Source organism: Dama dama, chromosome 5 (assembly GCF_033118175.1).
Source record: "Dama dama isolate Ldn47 chromosome 5, ASM3311817v1, whole genome shotgun sequence".
Lineage (NCBI taxonomy): Eukaryota > Metazoa > Chordata > Mammalia > Artiodactyla > Cervidae > Dama > Dama dama.
The window spans coordinates 20,887,523-20,910,148 of record NC_083685.1 but is presented as its reverse complement, the minus strand read 5'-3'; the positions used below and the strand labels follow the sequence as shown (position 1 = coordinate 20,910,148).

Genomic DNA, 22,626 nt, shown 5'->3' with positions numbered 1-22,626 from the left:
TTAGATCTTACCCATCTGATGTCTTTGCTTTCCTTTTGAAAGCTCTTTAGGGAAGAATTTCTTTTTGCTAACAAAGATAGTTTCTTACCATATTTAGGTCTGTCTGCGGAACTATCGTCTTCAGCTTCTCTCCTTGTCTTCCATCCACTATTCCTTCCACTATCACATCAATGAGGTACGGTACGTATTTATCAAACAGACCCTCTAAATAACCTTGCTCCATCTATAAAAGAGAAGAATTTCAAAGCATTTTCAAGGGTTCCTTTATTTAATTTTCAGTCTGCTTCTTCTATCACAGATTCTTTTATTATTATTGTTGTTATTTTGACTGTGCCATGCTGCTTGCAGGATCTTAGTTCACTGACCAAGGAGCCAACCTGGGCCCTCAGCAGGGAAAGTGCTGGGTCCTAACCACTGGACTGCTGGGGAACTTCCAAGGGTTCCTTTATTCAAACAGAAGCTCATGGGAAGCTATGCTTGTAAAAAGAGGGGATGAGAAACATTTTCTGATGAATGAGAAATTGAGCAGGTGAGTAAACTCTGATAACTCACCTATATATTTGTAGAAAAATTTGTCCTTTATAATATGCTTCTGTTTTATCACAAAACCTTTAATTTCACTGCCACAGAATCTATCCCACCACCTGGGAGGGAGGTGCTATAAAAGGTCCCACGTGACAGGCAAAGAGCTGATTATCTAAGAATTTAAGTGACATGGCCACAGCCATTGAACAAAGAGTATAAAGGAACGGAAGGTCTCTCTCCCTATAGAGACATTGATGATCCCAAGGGCTTGTATGGGCATCATCTCCCATACGACATGCATCAATACTAAGTCTCTTCAGTCATGTCTGACTCTTTGCAAACTGATGGACTGGAGCCCACTAACTCCTTTGTCCATGGGATTCTCCAGGCAAGAATACTGGAGTGGGTCACCATGTCCTCCTCCAGGGGATCTTCCTGACCCAGGGATCTTGCATGTCTCCGGCCTTGGCAGGTGGGTTTTTTACCACTAGCGCCACCTAGGAAGCCCCTCCCATACGACTCATGGGCCTCAAATGGTCCTAACATGTTCCCCTTGCTCCTCTCTTCTCTGGGGTAATTGTGTCATAGTTTCCAATTTTCCATCAGCCTAGTGGCCCTTCTAGAGCTGCATCCTGTATGGTCATGATGTCCTGGTGTGATCAAGCCACAGCCTTCACATGACTGTCACATTTCCCTCTGAATCTTTCAGTGAAGTCTACCATTAAGGCAATACATGGCACTTCCCTGGTGGTCCAGTGGTTAAGAATCTGCCTGCCGGTGCAGGGGATGCAGGTTCAACCCCTGGTTGCGGAACTAAGATCCCACATGCCTCAGGGCAACTAAGCCGGTGCACTACAACTCCTGAGCCTGTTCTCTAGAGCCCACGAGTTGCAACTATGAAAACCATGTGCCCTAGAGCCCATGATCCACACAAGAGAAGCCACCACAATGAGAAACCCTTGCACTGCAACTAGAGAGTAGCCCTCACTCACTGCAACTAGAGAAAGCCCATGAGCAGCAATGAAGACCCAATGGAGCCAAAAAATAAAAAAGACAGTACACATTTCTGAGCAGGTTTATGACCTATCACAGTGTTTGAGATCAACTGAAACCACTGAGTCTCAATTCTGTGACAAATTAGGTCCTTCACACACTGTGTTCATCCAACTGAGCAAGACAGGAGGAGCCCGACACCTCCTAGAGACAAGTCTCTCAACCACTGGACTTGGCTGGATGAGGGGTTGCCAATTACGGTCCATAAGCCAAATCTGGCCTCCCACCTGTTTTGTAAATAAAGTTTTACTGGTACATAGCAATGCCCATTCATGTACTATGGCTGCTTTCATACCATAATGGTGGGGTTGAGTAGTTGCAAAAGAAACCATATGGCCCCCAAAGCCTAAAATATTTACTCTCTTTCACAGAAAAAATTTGTCACCCCCTGGTCTAGACTATCAAAATCACTATCTATCCCACCTGCCATGAATTTTCTGGAAATCTCATAAGGGTGTCTTCCATGCTGTCACCTAACTTACTGATAACATTTAGTGCTCAAGATCACGGGCAGGTCAAGATCATGGCCTTCAGTGACAAACATCCCTCTGAGTTATGTTTATCCAATTATCCACCAATACTAATGATTGCTAGTTCATTTTGGAAATAATTTTCACCTTGTTTTGTATTTGATTAACCCATTTTTTCCAGTATGGTTTATATTTCAAGTTTTTAGGATCCACATAAACCATTCCACATCGAGACACAGTCGCAGGGGAGGCATACTGTAAATCCCCAACCTGGAGAAATGAACAAAATCAGTGTTATCTATAGCAGTCCCAGTCCCTGGGAATATATCTGGACAAAACTACAATTCAAAAAGATACATGCACCCCAGTGTTCATTGCAACAGTATTTACAATGGCCAAGACATGGAAACAATGCAAATTTCCATCAACAGGTGAATGGATAAAGAAGATGTGGTACATACATACAATAGAATATGACTCAGCCAAAAAAAAGAATGAAATAATGCCATTTGCAGCAACATGGATGGCCCTAAAGATTATCATACTAAAAGAAATAGGTCAGAAAGAGAAAGACAAATACCATATGATATCAGTTATATGTGGAATCTAAAATATGACACAAGTGAATTTATTTACGAAACAGAAACAGACTTACAGAGAGAATAGACTTGTGGGTGCCAAGGAGGAGGGGGTAGGGAGAAGGAAGGACTGAGAGTTGGGGACTAGCAGATGCAAACTATTATATACAGAATGCATAAACAAGGTCCCACCGTATAGTGTGGGGAACGATATTCAAACCATAATGCAAGATAATATGGAAAAGAATGCATATAAATGTACGATTGAATCACTCTGCTATACAGCAGACATCAATACAACACTGAAAATCAACTATACTTCAATAAAATAAATTTTTAAAAATAAGTACTTTAAATTGTAATTAAAAGAAAGACTTCTGTTTGAAATTATTTGTCATCACTACTTGCCTCGAAGAGCAGGGCACAGTGTGCTTGAAGCCGAATACGCTCGCCATTGGCCAGCGTCAACAGCTTGTTGTCGTCCATCACAGAATTCATGTTCTCCACCCACAGAGCATCCACATCACCATCGAATAAAATATACCTGTGGCAACCGGAAAAAAGTCAGCCATGGCACCTGGAAGACTTCCCGTTACGCAACTTGGTGTAACCTCCCCATTCATGTTGAACATCTTTTCCCAGAGTTTTCTAACCAGAATGTGAGACAGAGCACCCTACTTGGTCCAGAGATTTGACCTAATAAAATAACCATGATGTCCCAAGCTCAAATCCCTGGCCTTGAGGCAAGCACTTCCCTCCCCTTCCCTGGACCTCGGCTTCCTCCATGATAAGCTGGGGACCAACACAGTCAAGGAGAAGAAATTAGATAAGACAGAAACAGTGCTGAAGTGGTACCTAGAGCTTCACGAGCAGAGCCTCCTCAGTCTACCTGCCTCCAATCACGAAACTACAATACTACACATCACTTGTTTACTTGTAAGTTTTAGCTAATTCATTACAAATCCACCCAGGCTCTCCCCTCCTTACACAGACACTCACTTTCGCTCCTTCTTATCCGTGGGCTTGTTGATCTCCCGGAAGATGTTGGACAGCACCCCATCCGTCCAGTCTCGGGTGGTGGGATCCAGGATGCCATACAGCTCTATGACACTCATAGCCTTGGGGTTCAGGATATACAGCTTTGTCACCAGCCCAAGCCTACATAGAAGGAAAAGCCTCAGCCAGGACTCAGGCAGACTCAGCACATTAGAACAACCCAGGCCACACATGTAGGGGGTTATATTTGGGATCCGATCCAAAATTTAACATGCAAACCATCCAAACCATCCCCTGCACTGGGCTTCCCATTCTCTGTTAATGGTTTTTACTAAAGTCAAGGGAGGGCTTCCCTGGAGGCTCAGATGGTAAAGAATCTGCCCGTGAATGCAGGAGATCTGAGTTCAGTCCCTGGATGGGGAAGATCCCCTGGGGAAGGGAATGGCAACCCACTCCAGTATTCTTGCCTGGAAAATTCCAAGGACAGGGGAGCCTGGTGGACTACAGTCCATGGGATCGAAAAGAGTCAGACACGACTGAGCGACTAACAAAGGGAAGGGAACCACCTTTCACCAGACATGTGGCCCCAATATAAGCAAGGTCTGAACTGATAACACGGCTTTGATTTTGGAGGGCAACAGATGCTAACCTTCATGTATATTTCATCTCTGTGTATTTACATATTCGTGCATATGGCATATTTATGTAAATATTTCACAACTAGTGTATAAGAGGTAACAGTCATCAGGGTAACATAAAACCTTTGAACTCACGATGTGCAATCCCTTGTGTTAATAGAATGACATCCACTCAGCGTTGTTATTGTTTAGATATTTATTTATTTATTTGGCTGTGCCAGGTCTTAGTTGCAGCACATGGGTTCTTTTAGTTGAGGCATGGAGGATCTAGTTCCCTGGCCAGGGATCAAACCTGGGTCCCCTGCATTGGTAGCTTGGAGTCTTAGCCTTTGAAACACCAGGGAAGACCCTGTGTTGCTTTTTTTATAAATCACTTAGATTTACATGTAGGGGTATATAGGGGTATTTCCCACTACAATGCCTGTAAACTCCCATGGTGCTGGGCGATTAATTCATCCACAGAAAACTAAAGTTCACATGAACCATAGTTCATAATTAACAAAGTAAGTAAACAAAAATAATAGTGGCATACTGATACTCACATCTATATATAATAGTTTCATAAATGATCTAATAATGAATTAATTAAAGAATAAATACAGGATGGCTATGGAATAAAATCCTTACAAGCAGTAAGCCACGGTCCAATGGTTTTCTCATGAAAAATATAAGAAGGAACATGAAGAAATGACACAGCCATTTTATAAACTTTTATAAACTATAAAAGATTTTATAGACTATCTAGAATGGTAAAGTCACAACAATTATAATGCTTGTTTTAGATTTTTGCTGGAATATCAGCATGTATTGAAATCTTTCTGCAATGTAGTGATTGCATGAATGCTAAGTCACTTTGGTCGTGTCCGACTCTTTGCGACCCTATGGACTATAGCCCACCAGGCTCCTCTGTCCATGGGATTCTCCAGGCAAGAATACTGGAGTGAGCTGCTACGTCCCTCTCTAGGGGATCTTTCTGACCCAGGGAACAAACCCAAGTCTCTTATGTCTCCTACATTGACAGATGGGTTCTGTACCACTAGCACCACCTGGGAAGTGATTGCTTAGGAGAAAAGTGAGAATCAGAAAACTCATTTTCAGTATAAGGGTATTGATTGATTCACCACAGGTCTTTGTGACATTCTATATTAGGAGTGTGAGGTCACTTTTTCCTTCAAGAGACACAGCTCTTGCAAGGCTGGCGATGACAAGGCATTTAGGGAGGTGACTTTCTTTTTTGGCCACTCTGATACCGTAACAGTGTCGCAGAATGGTGTGGGTCCTGACTGATTTTAAAGGAATCTGAACATCAAGAAAATACAACCTAAGTTAATTTTCAAAACATCCTTATAAGATAGCTGGTGAAATACTCATTTCATAAATAAACCTATTTACAGCCTGATGGACAAAAGGCTCACTGTTTTGCCTTCTAAAATATATCAACTAAATCAGCAATGGAACAAGTTAAGATGCTCTGGTTTTCAGACATCACTGGTAGTCCAGTGGTTAGGACTCCACGTTTCCACTGCAGGGGCCATGGGTTCCATCTCTAGTCAGGGAACTAAGATCCCACAAGCCCTGAGGCATGCCCCCCACCAAAAAAAAAGATGCTCTGGGCTTAAAGGGGGCTCTTTGGGACCAATGTACTCTCCCAGGAAATCAGAGAACAAAGAGGGACTAAGTAATACACCACCGATCTCACCATGAAATCACCCTGGCAACCAAACCCTCCCCACAGACACCATTACTCACTTGGTCTGGGCCTGACACAGAGCGTTAATGACCACAGACTTGCCCCCTCCTGTGGGCCCCACCACCATTGTCGTGTGGCGAGTCAACATGGTCTCGTACATCTGAACCACCTTATCCACCTGGGGGACAAACATTGGCAGCTGGGTTAAAACATACCTTCTGGTTAAAAACAGGTTTATTGAGCTAGAATTTGCATACTGTACAATTCACCCATTTAAAGTGGTTTCAACAATGTAATGGCTTTAATATGCTTGAAAGTTTGTGAAACTATTATGACATTCAATTTTAGAACATTTTCATCACCCTCCCAATAAAACCCCTGTGCTCATTAGTCATGTCTACCAAGCCCATTGCCCCCAGCTCCAAGTGCACACTTTCTATCTCTATGGATTTGCCCATTCTCAACATATAAATGGAATGATAGAAATGGAATCGTGCAGTATGTAGTCTTGGGTGTCTGGCTTCTTTCCCTTAGTATCATGCTATACACTATCATCAGTGCAGCATGTGTCAGTGCTTCATTCTTTTTTATGGCCAAATAATATTCCATTATATGGATGGATGACATTATGTTTATCTCTTCATCTGTTGTATTATTTCCACTTGTTGGCTATTACAAATAACACTGTTGAACATTTGTGGACAAGTTTTCATGTGGATAAATATGCTCTCATTTCTCTTGGGTTTATACCTAAGAATAAAATTGCTGTATCATATGGTAACTCTGGGCTTCCCAGGTGGCACTAGTGGTAAAGAACTTTCCTGCCAATGTAGGAGACGTCAAAGACCTGGGTTCGATCCCTGGGTTGGGAAGATCCCCTGGAGGAGGGTATGACAACCCACTCCAGTATTCTTGCCTGGAGAATCCCACAGACAAAGCAGCCCGGAGGACTACAGTCCATAGGGTTGCAAAAAGTCAGACATGACGGAAGAGACTTAGCATGCATGCATGCAAGGTAACTTTTTCACAGAAAGTTTCACTTTTGGGGGAACCATCAGACTTTTCTGAAGTGGCTACACCATTTTACATTCCCAACCAAAAAACACATCTCTTTGAACAACTCCCTGTAGAGGAAACCATCAAGGCCAGGAGAATTGTAGGGGGCTCTCTCATCTATGGTTGGTACCCACTGCCCCTGCCTGAGGCTTCTGGGCAGCCTGACACCCCAAGGTGGCCCATCCAGATGCAGTCACTCCGAGCCTGCAGCTTGGGGAGTTGACACCTTCAGCAGAACACTTGGGCAATAATTTATGGCCTACAGACAACATATACAACTTTACAGTTTTCAGGTGATCAAAATTCTATTTGTAATATCTAATTTAATTTTTTTGTAAGTATGACTCTGGGGGTAAAAAAGGTAGGGTAGGAAGAAAACCTTAGATGATTGAACCCCCCCAAAAAAATACTTATCTGATCACATTACACCAGTTGGAAGGTGATATATACATACAATGGAATATTACTAGGCCTTAAAAAGGAAGGGAATTCTGACACATGCTACAACATGGATGAACCTTGAGAACATGATGCTGAGTGAAATCAGCCAAACACAAAAGGACAAATACTGTATGATTCCACTCATATAAGATCCCCAGAGGAGTCAAATAGAGTGGAGGTTACCAGGGGCTGAGGGAGGGAAATAAGGAGTTATCATTTAATGGGAACAGAGTTTCTCTTTTGCAAAATGCCATAGTTCTGGAGATCTATTTTACAACAACATGAATATACCTAACATCACTAAAAATGGATAAGATGTAAGATAAGATGGTAAATCTTATGTTGTATGTACTTTATCACAATAAAAAATGGGGGTAAGGGTGGGGAATGGTTAAGACAGGAAATTTTATGTGCATTTTACAATTTTTTTAAATGAAAAAAAAAAATGGAAAGGACCCAGGGAAAGTCAGTGAACTCTCATCTTCAGCACCACTTTACCTGGACAGGTAAGATGACGTAGCCATTTTCCTGAAGCACCTGTTCCACGGCATCATTGAAATCAGGGTAGCGAACCCGAGGGCAATCTAGTCCAGGGAACAGATCAGAGATCAAACCAAGGAAGAGAGGCACATCTTCAAACACAAATTTGGGCAGGTTCATGTCTCGAAGGGCCCTCATCAACACCACATCCTGCATGGAATGAAACACATGTCTTCAGAGATGTTTCCAGAAGACCCCAAGGCTAGTCTAGAAATAGTCTTATGAAATAGACAATGAAATCTTATATGAAATATAAAGCAGAGCACTGCAGGTAGAGTTTCTGAAGGAACACATGAGTCTGTTGCTCACAGAGTAGCATCCATTGAGCTCTGTTTTGGAGGAAGCCCCATGTGAAAGAAACATGACTGTTCCTCTGGCTTTTATTGCAAAGAGGAAAAAAAAAACTCATGTTCATGCTTTCTTGAGAATTTTGTTCATCCCCACCCCTCCATCTCACCACCCTGCAATTGTAGATCGATTATTATCATTGGCGTGTTACAAACTTTGGTGCTGTGAAGACACTGAACTTGACAATAATAAGTCAAATTAGAAGAGAACAATATAATGAAGGAGAGACCAAATGAAGGCCAGACAGGTAAATGAAGTGACAGCTAAGCATGAAGCATGGGCTTCCCTGGTAGCTCAGTGGTAAAGAATCCACCTGCCAATGCAGGAGACACGGGTTCAATTCCTGGTCCAGGATCCCACCTGACATGGAGCAATTAGATCTATCTGCCACAACTACTGGGCCTGTGCTCTAGAGCCTGGGAGCCGCATCTACTGAAGCCTGCAAGCCCTAGGGCACGTGCTCCACAAGAAAAGAAGCCACTGCAATGAGAATCCCAACACCGCAACAATCCCACCCACCGCAAGTGGGGAGACAGCAGCCCCCACTTGCTATAATTAGAGAAAAAGCCTGTACAGCAATGAAGCCCAGCACAGCCAAAACTAAAGTTTAAAAAAAAGAAAAGAAAGACTTAAACAAATAAAACTATATTAAAAAAAAAGGAAAGCTTTTTCTTGATTGACCTGTGCTCCCTGGCACTTCCATCCCAGCATTCGTTCAATACTCGTGAACCAAATAAAAACCCAGAGAACTTAATGTACATGGCCCCTACCTCCCGAAGCTCAGAAGAACCTCTCTTCAGCTCACCAGCCATCACCAATACCGATTTCAGGGCTCTGAGTCCAAAATCATAATGATGTTGCTTGGAGAGCTGCTCCCGGGCCAGCTTATACAGGACAGTCATCTTTTTGGCCAGAGTCTTTTGTGATAAAAGATATTGAAAAAATACATGAAGGAAATGCCCTGAAAACACTGGAACATCATGACAGAAAGAAACGTGACATAAAGATGTTCGGATGAAGCTGCTCTACAAACAGATACAAGCAAGACGCTCTTGCCTGTAACAAATACCAGGATGGGACCTTCATTTTTCACAGTGACTAACTAGGACGTATTTGAAAAGTACACCAGCCTTAGCAAAGTTGGATGACAGTCCTTGAGTGCCAAGGAAAATCTTAACCACCTTGAAGAACAGAATTCATTCAATGTTTTAAATCATGGCGATTACACTCAGAAACTGGCTTCCTTTGAACTAAATGTGTTATTAAAGTTTTCTTGTAACCATTTTTGAGGATGAGTCATTCACCTGGTCTACATCAAGGATTCAAAACCTGCTTGTCCCTAGGGATGGCATGGGGAGTTTGCACATGAAAACCGAGAACCAGAGATCTCTCCTCCCTGGCTCAAAACCTAGACAAGAGGATGGTCAATAAGAGCCTTCACCAAAAAATTGCAGAGAAGCAACCGAACAATCTTTTATTTTAAAAAATATTTGCTATTTTGCACCTTTTCCAAAACCTTCTGTGGAAATGTATGTGTACAATCTTTTTATATTCATTTTAAGACGTGATAAAGGCATTAACCCTATATATTTTTGTTTTTGTTAAGAAAAGTTTTCTTTTTTTGCTCATAAGCTTATTTTTTGAACATTTAATTTTTACATTGGAGTATAGCCAACTAACAACGTTGTGATAGTTTCAGGTGGAAGGCAAAGGGACTCAGATACACATACACATGTCTCTATTCTCCCCCAAGCTCCCTTCCCATCCAGGCTGCCACTTCACATTAGGCAGAGTTCCCTGTGCTATACAGTGGGTCCTTGCTGGTTATCCATTTTAAATATAGCAATATATTTTTAAAGCCACATAGGGCATGAGGCTTAGTGAAAAAAGCCCACCTCAAAGGGTTACACGCTGTATAATTTCATGCATAGAACATTCTAGAAGTGATGCGATTGTAGTGATAGAGAATGACGGGCAGTCGTGAGTTAGAGTTGGGGGCAGGGTGCCACCATTAAGGGGCGACATAGGGAGTTTCTCTGTGATAATGGGACAGTTCTGTGTCCAGATTGTGACTCCAGTTGTTCTGTGCATAGGATTAAATGTCACAGAACTAGACACACACACTAGAGAGAGAGAGAGAAGGTGAAACCTGGTGAAATCCAAATAAAGCCGATATGTGAGTTAATAGCACTGTGTCCACGTAAGTTTCCCAGATGTGAGGGTATCACTGCAGGAAGCTGGATGAGGGGTCCCTGAAACTCTCTGGACTCCTGCTCCCACCTCTTGTGAATCAAATGGTTCCCAAAACGAAAGTTGTCATTTTAAAAAGGGAGAGAGAGGACTTCCTCAGTGGTCCAGTGGCTGACTCCACACTCCCAACGCAGGGGGCCCGGGTTTGATCCCTGACCAGGGAACTGGAATCCCATATGCCACAACTAAAACCCAGTGCAGCCTAATAAATAAAATGAATATAAAAAATTAATTGTTCCCAAAGCATCCATCATTCATTGTTTAATCAATAAATAAAAAGGGAGGGAGAGAGACCAAGCAAAACCATTTGAAGAGTCACACAGAACGAAAATGGCCCAGGCCCCAGTCTGAGCGCAGACTCGGGGGGGTTCAGGGCCACAGGGCACCAGGGGGGCGCCTCACCTTGGCCCAGAGAAAGCCCTCAGAGAATAGCATGATCTCGCAGATCTGCTGCAGGTCCGGCACAATCACCACCACAGGCCGGAAGAGCGCCTTCACCGACTCGGGCAGCTCCGTGCGGCCCGCATAGCCAGGGTTCATGGTGATGAAGATGCCCATTCTGGAGTCCAGGGAGATCTCCTGCCCTTCAAACTAGTGGACAAGAGCAAAGGAAGGAAGGGTTATGCTGCCGGCCAGCCTGCCAGGGGAAAGGAGGCCTAGGGAGCCACGTGGCTACTCGTTTTCGTGGATAAAAAGCAGACATCACCATCTGTGTCTTGCCCCTTCCCAGTGATAAATGCAGAGTCCTCATGCTTATGACCTCAATGTTCTGGGGGGCAAGCCTCAGTCGACCCCCAAACTCTGATCTGAATCCAGGTCTGTTGACTTAAGAAGTAGTTGATGTTGGAAAAGTGTGCAGCCTGGGGTTGATTTGAGGCACTGCATGACCTCCAATTGGTCACTTACTCCCTCTGAGTCTCCATCTCCTTCTCTGCAAGGTTGTAGTGATAAATGAGACAACATAGTCTAGAGCACCTAGCCCATCACTTCGCACAATGTGGATTTTCATTCATGTTTTCACTTCTCTTCCCATTCCCACCTTTATCCCCATCTGGCTGCCTGGGTGCCACCCAGACCTTTCCCACCAGAATCCCACCTCAGCAACCTTTGAGAAACCAGACTTGGAACTTCCCTGGTGGTCCAGTGGCTAAGACTTTGAGCTCCCAATGGAGGGAGCCTGGGGTTCGATCCCTGGTCAGGGAACTAAATCCAGCAAGCTACAACTAAGAGTTCATATGCCACAACTAAAGATCCTGCGTGCCACAACTAAGACCTGGCATGGCCAAATAAATAAATAAATGTGTGTGTGTATATATATATATATATATATATATATATATATTTTTTTTTTTTTAAGAAACCAGCCTTTGTCCTCCAGGTGCTCCAAGGACTGACAAGGTACAGAAATCTCTATATTTTGAATCTCTTTAGCCTCAGTGAATTTCAACTGTCTCAACTTTCCTCTCTACTAAGATTTTACTGTTTTGTTTCTTTTAATGACCCATCAGACAGACAGAAAGCAGAATTCTTATTTTTATGAGGCCCAGGCTGCCTCTGACAGGATGCTCCCTGAAGGATGGAGGCCGCAGTCTTATCTCCCAAGTCTGCACTGAGACCACCATCATCCATGCCTCAATGTCTCATGTGAGTCCCAGAGCAATCCCTGGAGATGACGACAGGCCTACTCTTAAAAAAACACAGCTTCTAGAAACCCAAATGCATTGCAGGTTCAATGTGTCTCCCACGGCAGTAGTGAGCTCAGTCCTAAAATGTTTCAGAACTAATGAATAGAAATTCATCTAGAGCCTTCACTAGAATCCTCATTTAATACGACCCACTTTACATAATCCACTGACCACCAGCAACACTGAGGTCCCGGGAAAAAGCAGTTGGGGTGGTCGCAGAGGGGCCTGCAATAAGTCCTCACAGCCCAAGTTGAATTTGGTTCCTGGATCTCCCAATGAGGCTCTGTGGGGCCTTGAAGGATGTATAGGAGTTTTCAGGTGAAGGAGGAAAAAAAGGACAATTTCAGGCAGATAGGGATGCATTTGATGTCCCAGGGTCTGTCATAAAGTGACAAAGCTGCAGGGGCACCCAGGAGCAAGGACAGAGGCCAGAGGAACAGTAGAGCCAGTTGGGACCACAGATGGCCTCAGGGTAGGGAAACGGTTCAGCCATTCTAGTCCCTGTTGTTAGGAGAATGCACCCTGGGCCACCTAAATTACATAAGATCACACTTCTCCAAACTCTGATCCATTTTCATCTGATGTAACTTAAAGCAGATGTCCCAAACTTGAGTCAACAAATGTATTGTTGGACAGGGAGAGATTTGTATAATCTCAAAAAAAAAAAATTAAAATTGCCTTTTCACTTTAATAACAACCTTAAAAATCTTGGTCATGGAACTTCTCTGGGGGTCCAGTGGTTAAGACTCTATGCTTCCAATGCAGAGGGTGTGGGTTCAATCCCTGGTTGGGGAACTAAGATCTCACATGCTCCAGTGTGGCCAAAAAATAAATGTCCACAGAAATGGTTCTTATTGATCCAAGATGACATTTTAAAAAACTTGGTCATTATAATGCCCTAATTTTACTGGGTCTGAAGGCAAGATTTCTTGTTCATTGCAATAATTTATACTGAAGACATTCTGATTCAGTGGAATGTTGATTTCTCTTAAGTCACTTTTTCTCAAATTTGGGAAGTCATTAAGAACATCTTTTGACCTTGAAAGGGGACCTTACACTTCATTTATTTGAGAATATGGCCCTACCTGTCTCTATCAGTCATATGTCTGTAAATTTTTTAAATTTATTTTTTGGCCACCCCATGAAGCATGCAAGATCCTAGTTCCCCAACCAGAAATTGGACCAGTGCCCCGTGCATTGGGAGCTCTGAGTTTTAATGACTGGACCATCAGGGAGCCCCCATGTTTGAAGTTCCTAGATTATTACAGTACTTAATTATCAAAGATGCTGATCAATTGGGAAAACCCAATTATCTCCACATGAAAGCAGAAGTCGGGCAAATCTACATCTAGGGGGCGCCTGCTCTACATAGATGACTGTCCACCATCACACGTTCCCATCCTGGGGAGGATCTGGGCCAGCTTCACACTTATCCTCACCTGGAACGTAGTTAACTGATGGATCAGAGCATTTCTTATCGTCTGAATCTGGGATGAGATGACTGACAGCACGGAGGCATCGATGCGATTAAACTCGTCGAAGCAGCCCCAGGCCCCACACTGAGCAAGGCCCGAGAAGATCTTCCCGACGGCCTAGGATGAAAGGAATGTCAGGACAAGGGCAATTTTCATCTTTAAAATCGCAAGCAATCCGCGTATGGATACAATTTTCTAAATTAAAAGCAAATGATGATTATCAGATTGGCAGAGACGAGTTCGGCCAACCACTCTACTAAAGGATCTTCCTGGCAAGATTTCCAAAGCCTCTTGTGGGCCAGCTCCCAATCGCAGAATTTCATGAATTAAGGATTTTTTAATTTTTAAAAATTTTTATTTGAGTAGGGTTGATTTATAATGTTGTGTTAGCTTTTGTTGTACAGCAAAGTGAGTCAGTTACACACACACACACACACACACACATCTCCACTGTTTTTTAGATTATTTCTCCTATAGGCCATTACAGAGGGCTGAGTAGAGCTCCCTGTGCTATACACCAGGCCCTTATTACTGATCTATTTTATATACAGTAGTATGTAATCTATGTGTCAATTCTGATCTCCAATGTATCCCTCCCTCTCCATAATCCCCAGTAACCATAACTTTGTTTTCTACATCTGTGATTCTAATATTTCTGTTTTGTAAAGAAGTTCAAAGATTTCAAAAATTAAGGATTTTAATGTAAAAAAACTCAGATTTCTGGCTTCTCTTGAGAGGTTGAAAAATCCAGCAATACTGGGTCCTCTCTTCTTGGCAACAATTGACCTAAGCTGAACACCAGCACCTCCTTCAGATGGAGCTTTGCTTTCCAGTTGGCCACAGTCGCCACCACTCTCTGCCGTCTGTCTGCTGTTTACTCATTTACATTATCCACCTGTCTCCAGCGGGCATTTAGTCTGAGACACTTGCTCTACATGCTGCTAACAAAGAAATACATCCAAGTTCCCAGACTGTGATGGTGAGAGGTTTCCCACTGTATTCCTCCAGCTGCCGCTATGTCATTTCTTGGAAGCATACGAGATAAAATGCCTTCCCCCATGTCCTCCTTTGAGCTCTTGGCCTAGGAAGATGACACCAGAAGTGATGCCAGGGTATCAACGGCTGTACCATCCTGAAAGCATCCCATCTCATCTGACCTTGGAAGTTAAGCAGGGTTAGGCTTGGTTAGTCTTTGGATGGAAGAAGTGACACCAGGTCCTTACTTTGTAATCCATGCCTTCGCCGCAGTTGGTCACCACACAGAGCAAGCCCAGGGCTTTGGCCAGGTCCTTGGTGGTCTCCGTTTTCCCCGTACCTGCTGGGCCAGCAGGAGCCCCACCCAGATACATGGACAGTGCCTGTCAGAAGTCAAATGCAAAACATGTGCTGTCTGCCATGGAAGGAAAGAGGTTGTCAATAACCAGTTTGTGACAATCTATGTGGAATATATAAATGGTGATGGACCAGCTCACACTCACCTTTTCTGACAGTGACCACTGACCTCCACTGACCTCCAGTGACCACTCCACCCCCACCCCCTGTTATACAGGGACCAGTAAACCAAGGACTCCACAACATGCTGGATACTGTACCCACCCTGAGGACAATGCCTAGCAGTTCCCAGAACTGAGGCTCATGTGAACATGGATATATGTGCAGGGAAGGATTCATTTTGCCCAAAGAAAGGTTTGGCCCTTCGTCTTTAGATCCTAGGAGCTGACCTCTAAGGCCCCTGAATGTTCTGCCTCAGAAGAGAGTCCTTGTTTATCTGGGGACCTCGGGCCATGCCGGATAGTCTAACAATGTGATTTATGGTGAAAGCCCTGGATCACGTGGCATCAGCAGGTCAACTTCGAGAGGGTCTGGAGACTAAGGTCAGTCATTTAGAGGGGTCAGTCTTGTATGCATGACAAGCCCCTAGTTAAAACCCAAGGCTCGGTGGGCTTCCCTGGGCAGCAGAACTTCACACATACTTGCTGGAAGAAATGATGCTCTCTGGACCGCTGAATTGAACAGGAAACTGAAGCTTAGATCTGGTCTCTCCTAGACCCTGTCCCATTGCTAGACCTAGGTCTCCCTTCTCCCATCGCTGATTTTTATCTGTATCCATTTGCGATAAAAACCATGTTGCTGTTGTTGCTGCTGCTGTTAAGCCAAGTCGTGTCCAACTATTTGCCACCCCCATAGCCCACCAGGCTCCTCTGTCCATGGGATTTTCCAGGCAAGAATACTGGAGTGGGTTGCCATTTCCTTCTCCAGGAGATCTTCTTGACCCAGGGATTGAACCCACGTCTCCCTCATTGCAGGCAGATTGGTGTTTTTTTTTTTTTTTTTTACCACTGAGCCACCTGGGGAGCCCTATAAAAACCATAACCATGACCACAATGGCTTTACTGAATTCGGTAATTCCTCTTAGCAAACTATTGAAACTGAAGGTGGTTTTAGGGGCCACCAGAACTTGAAACAGCCCAATCCCAAAAGGTAGCAAGTATGTCATATTCCAAATGGAACCTCCTTTGCAGATTTTTAAAGAATGACATCCTTTACTATCAGCGTTAGTTTCCCGGGGCTGCCATAGCAAAGTACCCCAAATTGTCTGGCTTAAAACAACAGAAATGTGTTCTCTTACAGTTCTGGAGGCTAAACGTCTGAAATGAAGGTGTGAGCGGGGCCACACTGCCTCCAAAGACCCTAAGGGAGGCTCATTCCTGGCTTCTTCCAGCTCCTCGTGGCTCTAGCCATTCCCTGGCGTGTGGCTGCATCTCTCTAGTCTCTGCCTCTGTCTTCACATCTCTTCCCTGTGTCTCTGCGTTCTCTCCTCTTCTTACACAGACACCAGGCATTGGTACTAGGGCTCTAATCCCAATCCTTAACTACTTCAATCTGCCAAGACCCTATTTCTAAATAGGGTCACATCCGAGGTTCTGAGTGCACATGAATTTGGGGTGGGGAGGACACTGTTCAAATCAGTGCCTGCGTGCTCAATCCTGACTGACTCTTTGCGACCCCATGGGCTGTAGCCCACCAGGCTCCTCTGTCCACGGGATTTCCCACGCAAGAACACTAGAGCAGGCTGCCATTTCCCCCTCCAGAGGCTCTTCCTAACCAAGAGATCGAACCCACATCTCCTACCCTGGCAAGCAGGTTCTTTACCACTGAGCCACTTGGGAAGTCCATTCAACACAGTACACCATCACAATTACTATCGTCACACCCAGAGAAAAAACACATGACTCCAGGTGAATGATCCCCACAAGAGCCAGGCCACCAGTCACCTGAGTGAGCGTCAGGTAGATCCTGTCCGTCAGGGGGGTGATAACCAGCCGCCCGTTCAGACCCATGTACTCGTAGCCGTAGCCGAAGGTCCCTGTGCACTGACGGATGTTCAGCTCATCTGGTTCCCGGTCCCAGTAAAAACGCAGCTGACTTTCCCATTCAAACTCCCGGGCCTCGAGAATGCTGGAACGTGAGCAACGGGGGATAAGTGAAGAGGGAGAGAGCTGAGATGGAAGAGAAGGTGGACGGTGGGGGCAGGATGGAGAGATGCTGAGAGAGGCCAGAGGATGACACAGGAGAGGTTTCAAGACACCAGTGCCCTGGGAGGTCCCCACCTGCCCCGGATGAAAGAGTCGACTATGTCCCGGGCATGCACGTCTATGATGAGCACGGTATTGTATTTCTTTCTGTCGTTCCTGCTTAAGTTCAAGGTGATCCGGGTGACCAGCTCGTCGATCTGCTGGTGCATCTTCTGGCCGAAGTTCTTCATGGCCTGCTTCTCCCCCTGCTTCACTTTGCGGAAGACATCTTCCACCTCCCAGGTCCACCACACCTGGCTGGCGGCCAGCACCACCATCCCTTGGTACATGAGCATCCAGTCGACCCTAAAGGAAAAGCATGCCTTTATGAGATTTTCCCCAGCTTGGAACTAAAAATGGTCTTGTTAAGAATCAATTTCTTCTGGGACTTTCCTTGCAGTCCAGTGGTTAGGACTCCACACTTCCATGGAAGCGGGCATGGGTTCAATCCCTGGTCAGGGAACTAGGATCCCATAAGCATGGCCAAAAACAAAATAAAAGAATATTTGTTTCACACAGATGGCCAACAGGCACATGAAAAGATGCTCAACATCAATAATTACTAGAGAGCTGCAAATTAAAACTAAAATGAGGTATCACCTCACACCAGTCAGAACGGCAAGCATTACAAAGTCTACAAATAACAAATGCTGGAAAGAGTGTGGAGAAAAGGGAATGCTCCTACACTGTTGGTGGGAATGTAAGTAGGTGCAGCCACTATAGAGAATAGTATGGCATTTCCTCAGAAAACTAAAAACAGAATTACCCTATGACCCAACAATTCCACTCCTGGGCATATATCCAGAGAAAATGATAATTCAAAAAGATACATGATGATCATCACATGTATGATGATCATCACAGCACAATTTACAATAGCCAAGACATGGAAACAATCTAACACAATGGAATATTACTCAGCCATAAAAAAGAATGAAATATTGCCATTTGCAGCAACATGGATAGACCTAGAGATTATCACACGGAGTGAAGTAAGACAGAAATATAGAGTCACAGACACAGAAAGCAAACTTATGCTCACCAAAGGGGGAAGGGACTTAGGTAGGGGAGAATAAATCAGGAGTGTAGGATTAACAGATTCAAACGACTACACATAAATAAGCCACAAAGACTAACTGTACTGGGGATTATATTCAATATCATGCAACTACCTATGAAGAAAAATAATCAGAAATACACATATTTATGTATATATTAATATAACAGAATCACTCTGTTGTACACCTGAAACTAACACAATATTTTAAATCAACTACACTTCAATTTTTGATTGATCTTTTCTTTGATCTGGAATAGGGAAGACAAAGTAAGAGAAGCCAATAAACAAAGGAGATAAACCTCTTCTGGTTAGATCATAAAGCACCAGGCCAATGGAGACATGCACGTGAACAGTTACAGGGGCATGGCTGTGTAAAAGAAGCCACATCACTTGAAAGATGTGTTTTTACAGATGTTTGAAAGTTATTTAGTATGATAGGCATATTATAAGAAATTTTAAATTTTTAAAAATTCCAACAAAAAAGATTGATTATCTCTGACCACACCTCCCATGCTTCCTTGCTATAATTTCCTGAGTGTCACTGGGCAATCTTTTCTATTCTCATACAAACCTGTATAAAGACACATAAATGGAGAGAAGGGGGTGTGAGGGCTGTTTCTCCAAAACTGGCATCAGGCAACACAAGCTACACTGCACCTTGCTTCTCTCTTTACTAGTTCCAATGGGCTTGCGTCTCAGTTAGACATGCAGAGTATTTACACCATGGGAATTGACATACACTCTAAATCAAAGCTTTTCTTCTCAGAGAGCTAGTTTACCAATACACCACTGAATGTACCTATATACACCCAATTACATAAAGAGCTAAACCCATTTTTTACATGGCACAGAACCAAGAAAAAGCAGGATCCTAGTCAGACAAATACTATGCTCTGTCCTAACAATTCATTTAAATAGACATTTTCAGTTTGCAAAGTCAAAACGGCAGCATGCAAAACCAAGAGGACAGTGTTCCCATAATAATAAAGACTTTGTATCGTCATAAAGGCCCTGCCAAATGTACTACAACTCTCCTGGGAAGCTATCCAAAGATGCTCTGTGTGCTTTGGGTTCAGCCACATAGTAAAGCCAGCCCTCTTAGTGACTAGAGCTAGGCATGGTTCAGCTCGGTGCCTGGAAGCTCTGAGGCCACAAAATCAAATAATGATTGAAATTCATCAACTATTCTCGAAACGACTTTGCCATCAACCTACACATAGAGCCCAGCTTAGTGAGCACCTGGTTTCTGGTGAGTCACTGATGCTGCTAAGTCACTCAGTCGTGTCCGACTCTGAGCGACCCCCATAGACGGCAGCCTGCCAGGCTCCTCTGTCCCTGGGATTCTCCAGGCAAGAACACTGGAGTGGGTTGCCATTTCCTTCTCCAATGCATGCACTAGGTTCTCACATTTGAGCTCAGAATTGCCTGGGATCTTGTGAAAACCCAGTTCCTGGGGCCCCACCCTGAGAGTTTGTGATGCAGCAGGTTTGGGGTGGGGACCAGGAAATTGCATTTTGACCAGGCTCCCAGGGGCCCTGATGCTCCCAGTCCATGGGCCACAATTTGAGAAGTGCTGTACACGGTAATCCTTAAAGAACACAGGTATACATCAGCTAATTTAGCTATGGCAGGGAAAGAAAACCATTTGAAATGTCAATCTACTCCACACCCTGAAAATTGATCCCTTATTACTATTAATATAAAAAAGTAACACACGATCACATTTACAATCCTACCTGGATTTGTCTTCACAGTATCTAAAAATAGCCTCTTTGGTAATTAGCCTGTTAGTTCTTCGCATTTCATTCAAAACTGCTGTCATCCAGTCCTCCACACGCCCCTCAGCCCTGATGATCTTCCGGAACTCCATGACTTCTCCTTCTGCTGATATCATGGCAGATACCAGTTTTTCTCCACTGTCCCCGTCATGAAATCTCAGCAGTGCTATGTTGTCATACATCTGCAATACAGTGGGAGAGTCCACCCTGTAATACCTTCACTGGGTTCTGGAATCAAAGAACAGCCTGCAGTGCCTCATCACACATCAGGGCTGCCAGGATGCCAGCAACAGCATCAGAGACCAAAAACCAAATAGGTATCTCTTTATCCAGTGACAAACGTTCATTGGGTACTTCCTTTTATCTGCACTGTGAAACGGTCTGAGGTGAGTTGAACAAAAATAAAAAAAGAGAAGATAGGTTCTCTCCCCACACTTGAGATTCTGGGGTGTACATTGGGATGGAGAGGTATCTGGACACATGGGCCAGCTGAACACAGGATGAGCAGAACAGCATGGTGATTAAACACTCTAGGGCTGAGGAATTAGAGACCTCCCAGGAATGAGGAATGAAGACTCCCACTGTCCAATCAGGTGTGTTTGACCAAGTTGCTTCTCCTCTCTCAGTCTGAAATAAACATAATTACAGCACCTACAAAATGAAGTCAAAGGATCAAATTAAATAACGTGCATGAAATGTCAGCTCCTCATATGCTTGGCATTTGCTAGCTATCCTCGTTACTAATCAGAGTAATATTCAGGAAAATGAGCCATTTAGGGCCCACTAGATAAGACAAGGCACTCTGCAAATCAGACAGGAGGACAGAAAGGCAGCAAGCTTTAAAAAATAAAACCAGAGGTTTACAAAAGGAGCTACCAATAGCCAAAGTACTTCTAACAACACATTTTTCTACAACAGTAAAATATGTCTTTATGAAAGCAGAAACAGTATATAAGCCTTCTCCCTTTGAGAAAGGAAAACATGCAAACTATAACTCATACTTTGAGAAGGAAATCAGCATTAATTAAAGAAAACACAGTTTATTAATCTGGCTTCCCAGGTGACACTAGTGGTAAAGAATGCACCTGCCAATGCAAGAGACATTAAGAGACTCCGGTTCGATCCCTGGGTGGGGAATAATCCCCTGTAGGAGAGCACGGCAACTTCAAGTACTCTTTCCTGGAGAATCCCCACGGACAGAGGAGCCTGGTGGCCACAGGCCATGGGGTTGCAAAGTCAGACACGACGGAAGCAACTTAGCACACAGGCATGTATGCAGTGTATTAAGCAATTGATCCTCAGTACTTTGTTTATTTGAAATAAAGTAATTGCTCTACAATGGTCTCCATCATAGATGATTTTGCCCCCAGGGACACTCAGCGCTGTCGGGAGACGTTTTCAGTTTTCACAGCTGGAGAGGGATGCTTCTGGCATCTACTGGGTAGAGGCCAGAAATGCTTCTAAACAACCTACAATGCACTAGACAGCCCCCACCCCTGACATAAACACATACACACAAAGAGAGAAAAAACTGTCTGGCCCAAAAAAGAATCTAAAACACAGTGGATGGACTTCCCTGGTGGCACAGTGGATAAGAATCCAGAAAGATTCCACATGCCACGGAGCAACTAAGGATGCGTGCAACAACTATGGAGCCCACGCTCTAGAGCTTTCAAGCTGCAACTACCGAGCCTGCGAGCCACAACTACTGAAGCTCATGTGCCGAGAACCTGTGCTCCACAACAAGAGGAGCCGCTGCAATGAGAAGCCTGCACACCATAACAAAGAGTAGCCCCTGCTTGCTGCAACTAGAGAAAGCCTGCAAGCAGCAATGAAGACCCCGCATAACCAAAAACTAATTAATCAATCAAAAAGAGTCATTAAATGTATATCATAACTGACTCTCTGTTGTACATCTGAAATGAACACAACATTGTGAATCAGCTACATCCCAGTAAAAAAATAAATATCTCAACCAAGATGCCAATAGGGTCAAGGCTGAGAAACCTCTAGGCTGATACTAAACATAGAGCTTTGGTGAGCTGACCAAAGTTTATTCCTGGCGCTGCTCTGACTCTCTGTCATAAGAGACGGTTTTGTCTGTTGTGTTTCCTGCCCTTCAGTATCACTCACGGATACATGTACATTTATGTAAAAGTATGAAAACACAGCCTGGAAGGAATTACATCCAAGCCAGGATAATGGCTGCCTTTTGAAAGTGGAAGAAGAATTGTGAGTGGGGATGAAACAAAGAGTATGTCAACTTTATCTCCATGATTTTATCTTCCAAAAAAAGAGACAAAACAAATATGACTAACCAGTAACAAGGGTGTCAATTCTGGGTGGTAGATAAGGTTCTTGAGCCAACATCATCAGGCAGGCACTGTTCAAAGTACTTTACAAACATTAACTCATTTAATCTTTATCTTTATAAATGTGTAGAACTGGAGTTATCTGAATTTACAGGT

At 43.8% G+C, this 22,626-nt stretch overlaps 1 protein-coding gene across 2 annotated transcripts in view; it reads right to left on the bottom strand.

Annotated features, from left to right (window-relative positions):
* DNAH10 (dynein axonemal heavy chain 10) overlaps window positions 1-22,626 on the bottom strand; it is a 152,833-nt gene that overhangs the window by 72,547 nt on the left and 57,660 nt on the right. For both annotated transcript variants that reach the window (XM_061140857.1, XM_061140858.1), the window contains 13 exons: window positions 20,117-20,340; window positions 17,357-17,626; window positions 17,021-17,204; window positions 14,969-15,103; window positions 13,710-13,862; window positions 10,988-11,176; window positions 9,106-9,252; window positions 7,946-8,137; window positions 6,010-6,128; window positions 3,626-3,784; window positions 3,035-3,170; window positions 2,196-2,318; window positions 89-223 (listed from right to left, as the gene is read on the bottom strand). In XM_061140857.1, coding sequence (XP_060996840.1) covers window positions 89-223; window positions 2,196-2,318; window positions 3,035-3,170; window positions 3,626-3,784; window positions 6,010-6,128; window positions 7,946-8,137; window positions 9,106-9,252; window positions 10,988-11,176; window positions 13,710-13,862; window positions 14,969-15,103; window positions 17,021-17,204; window positions 17,357-17,626; window positions 20,117-20,340 — 2,166 coding nt within the window. The remainder of the gene's footprint in view (window positions 1-88; window positions 224-2,195; window positions 2,319-3,034; window positions 3,171-3,625; window positions 3,785-6,009; window positions 6,129-7,945; window positions 8,138-9,105; window positions 9,253-10,987; window positions 11,177-13,709; window positions 13,863-14,968; window positions 15,104-17,020; window positions 17,205-17,356; window positions 17,627-20,116; window positions 20,341-22,626) is intronic.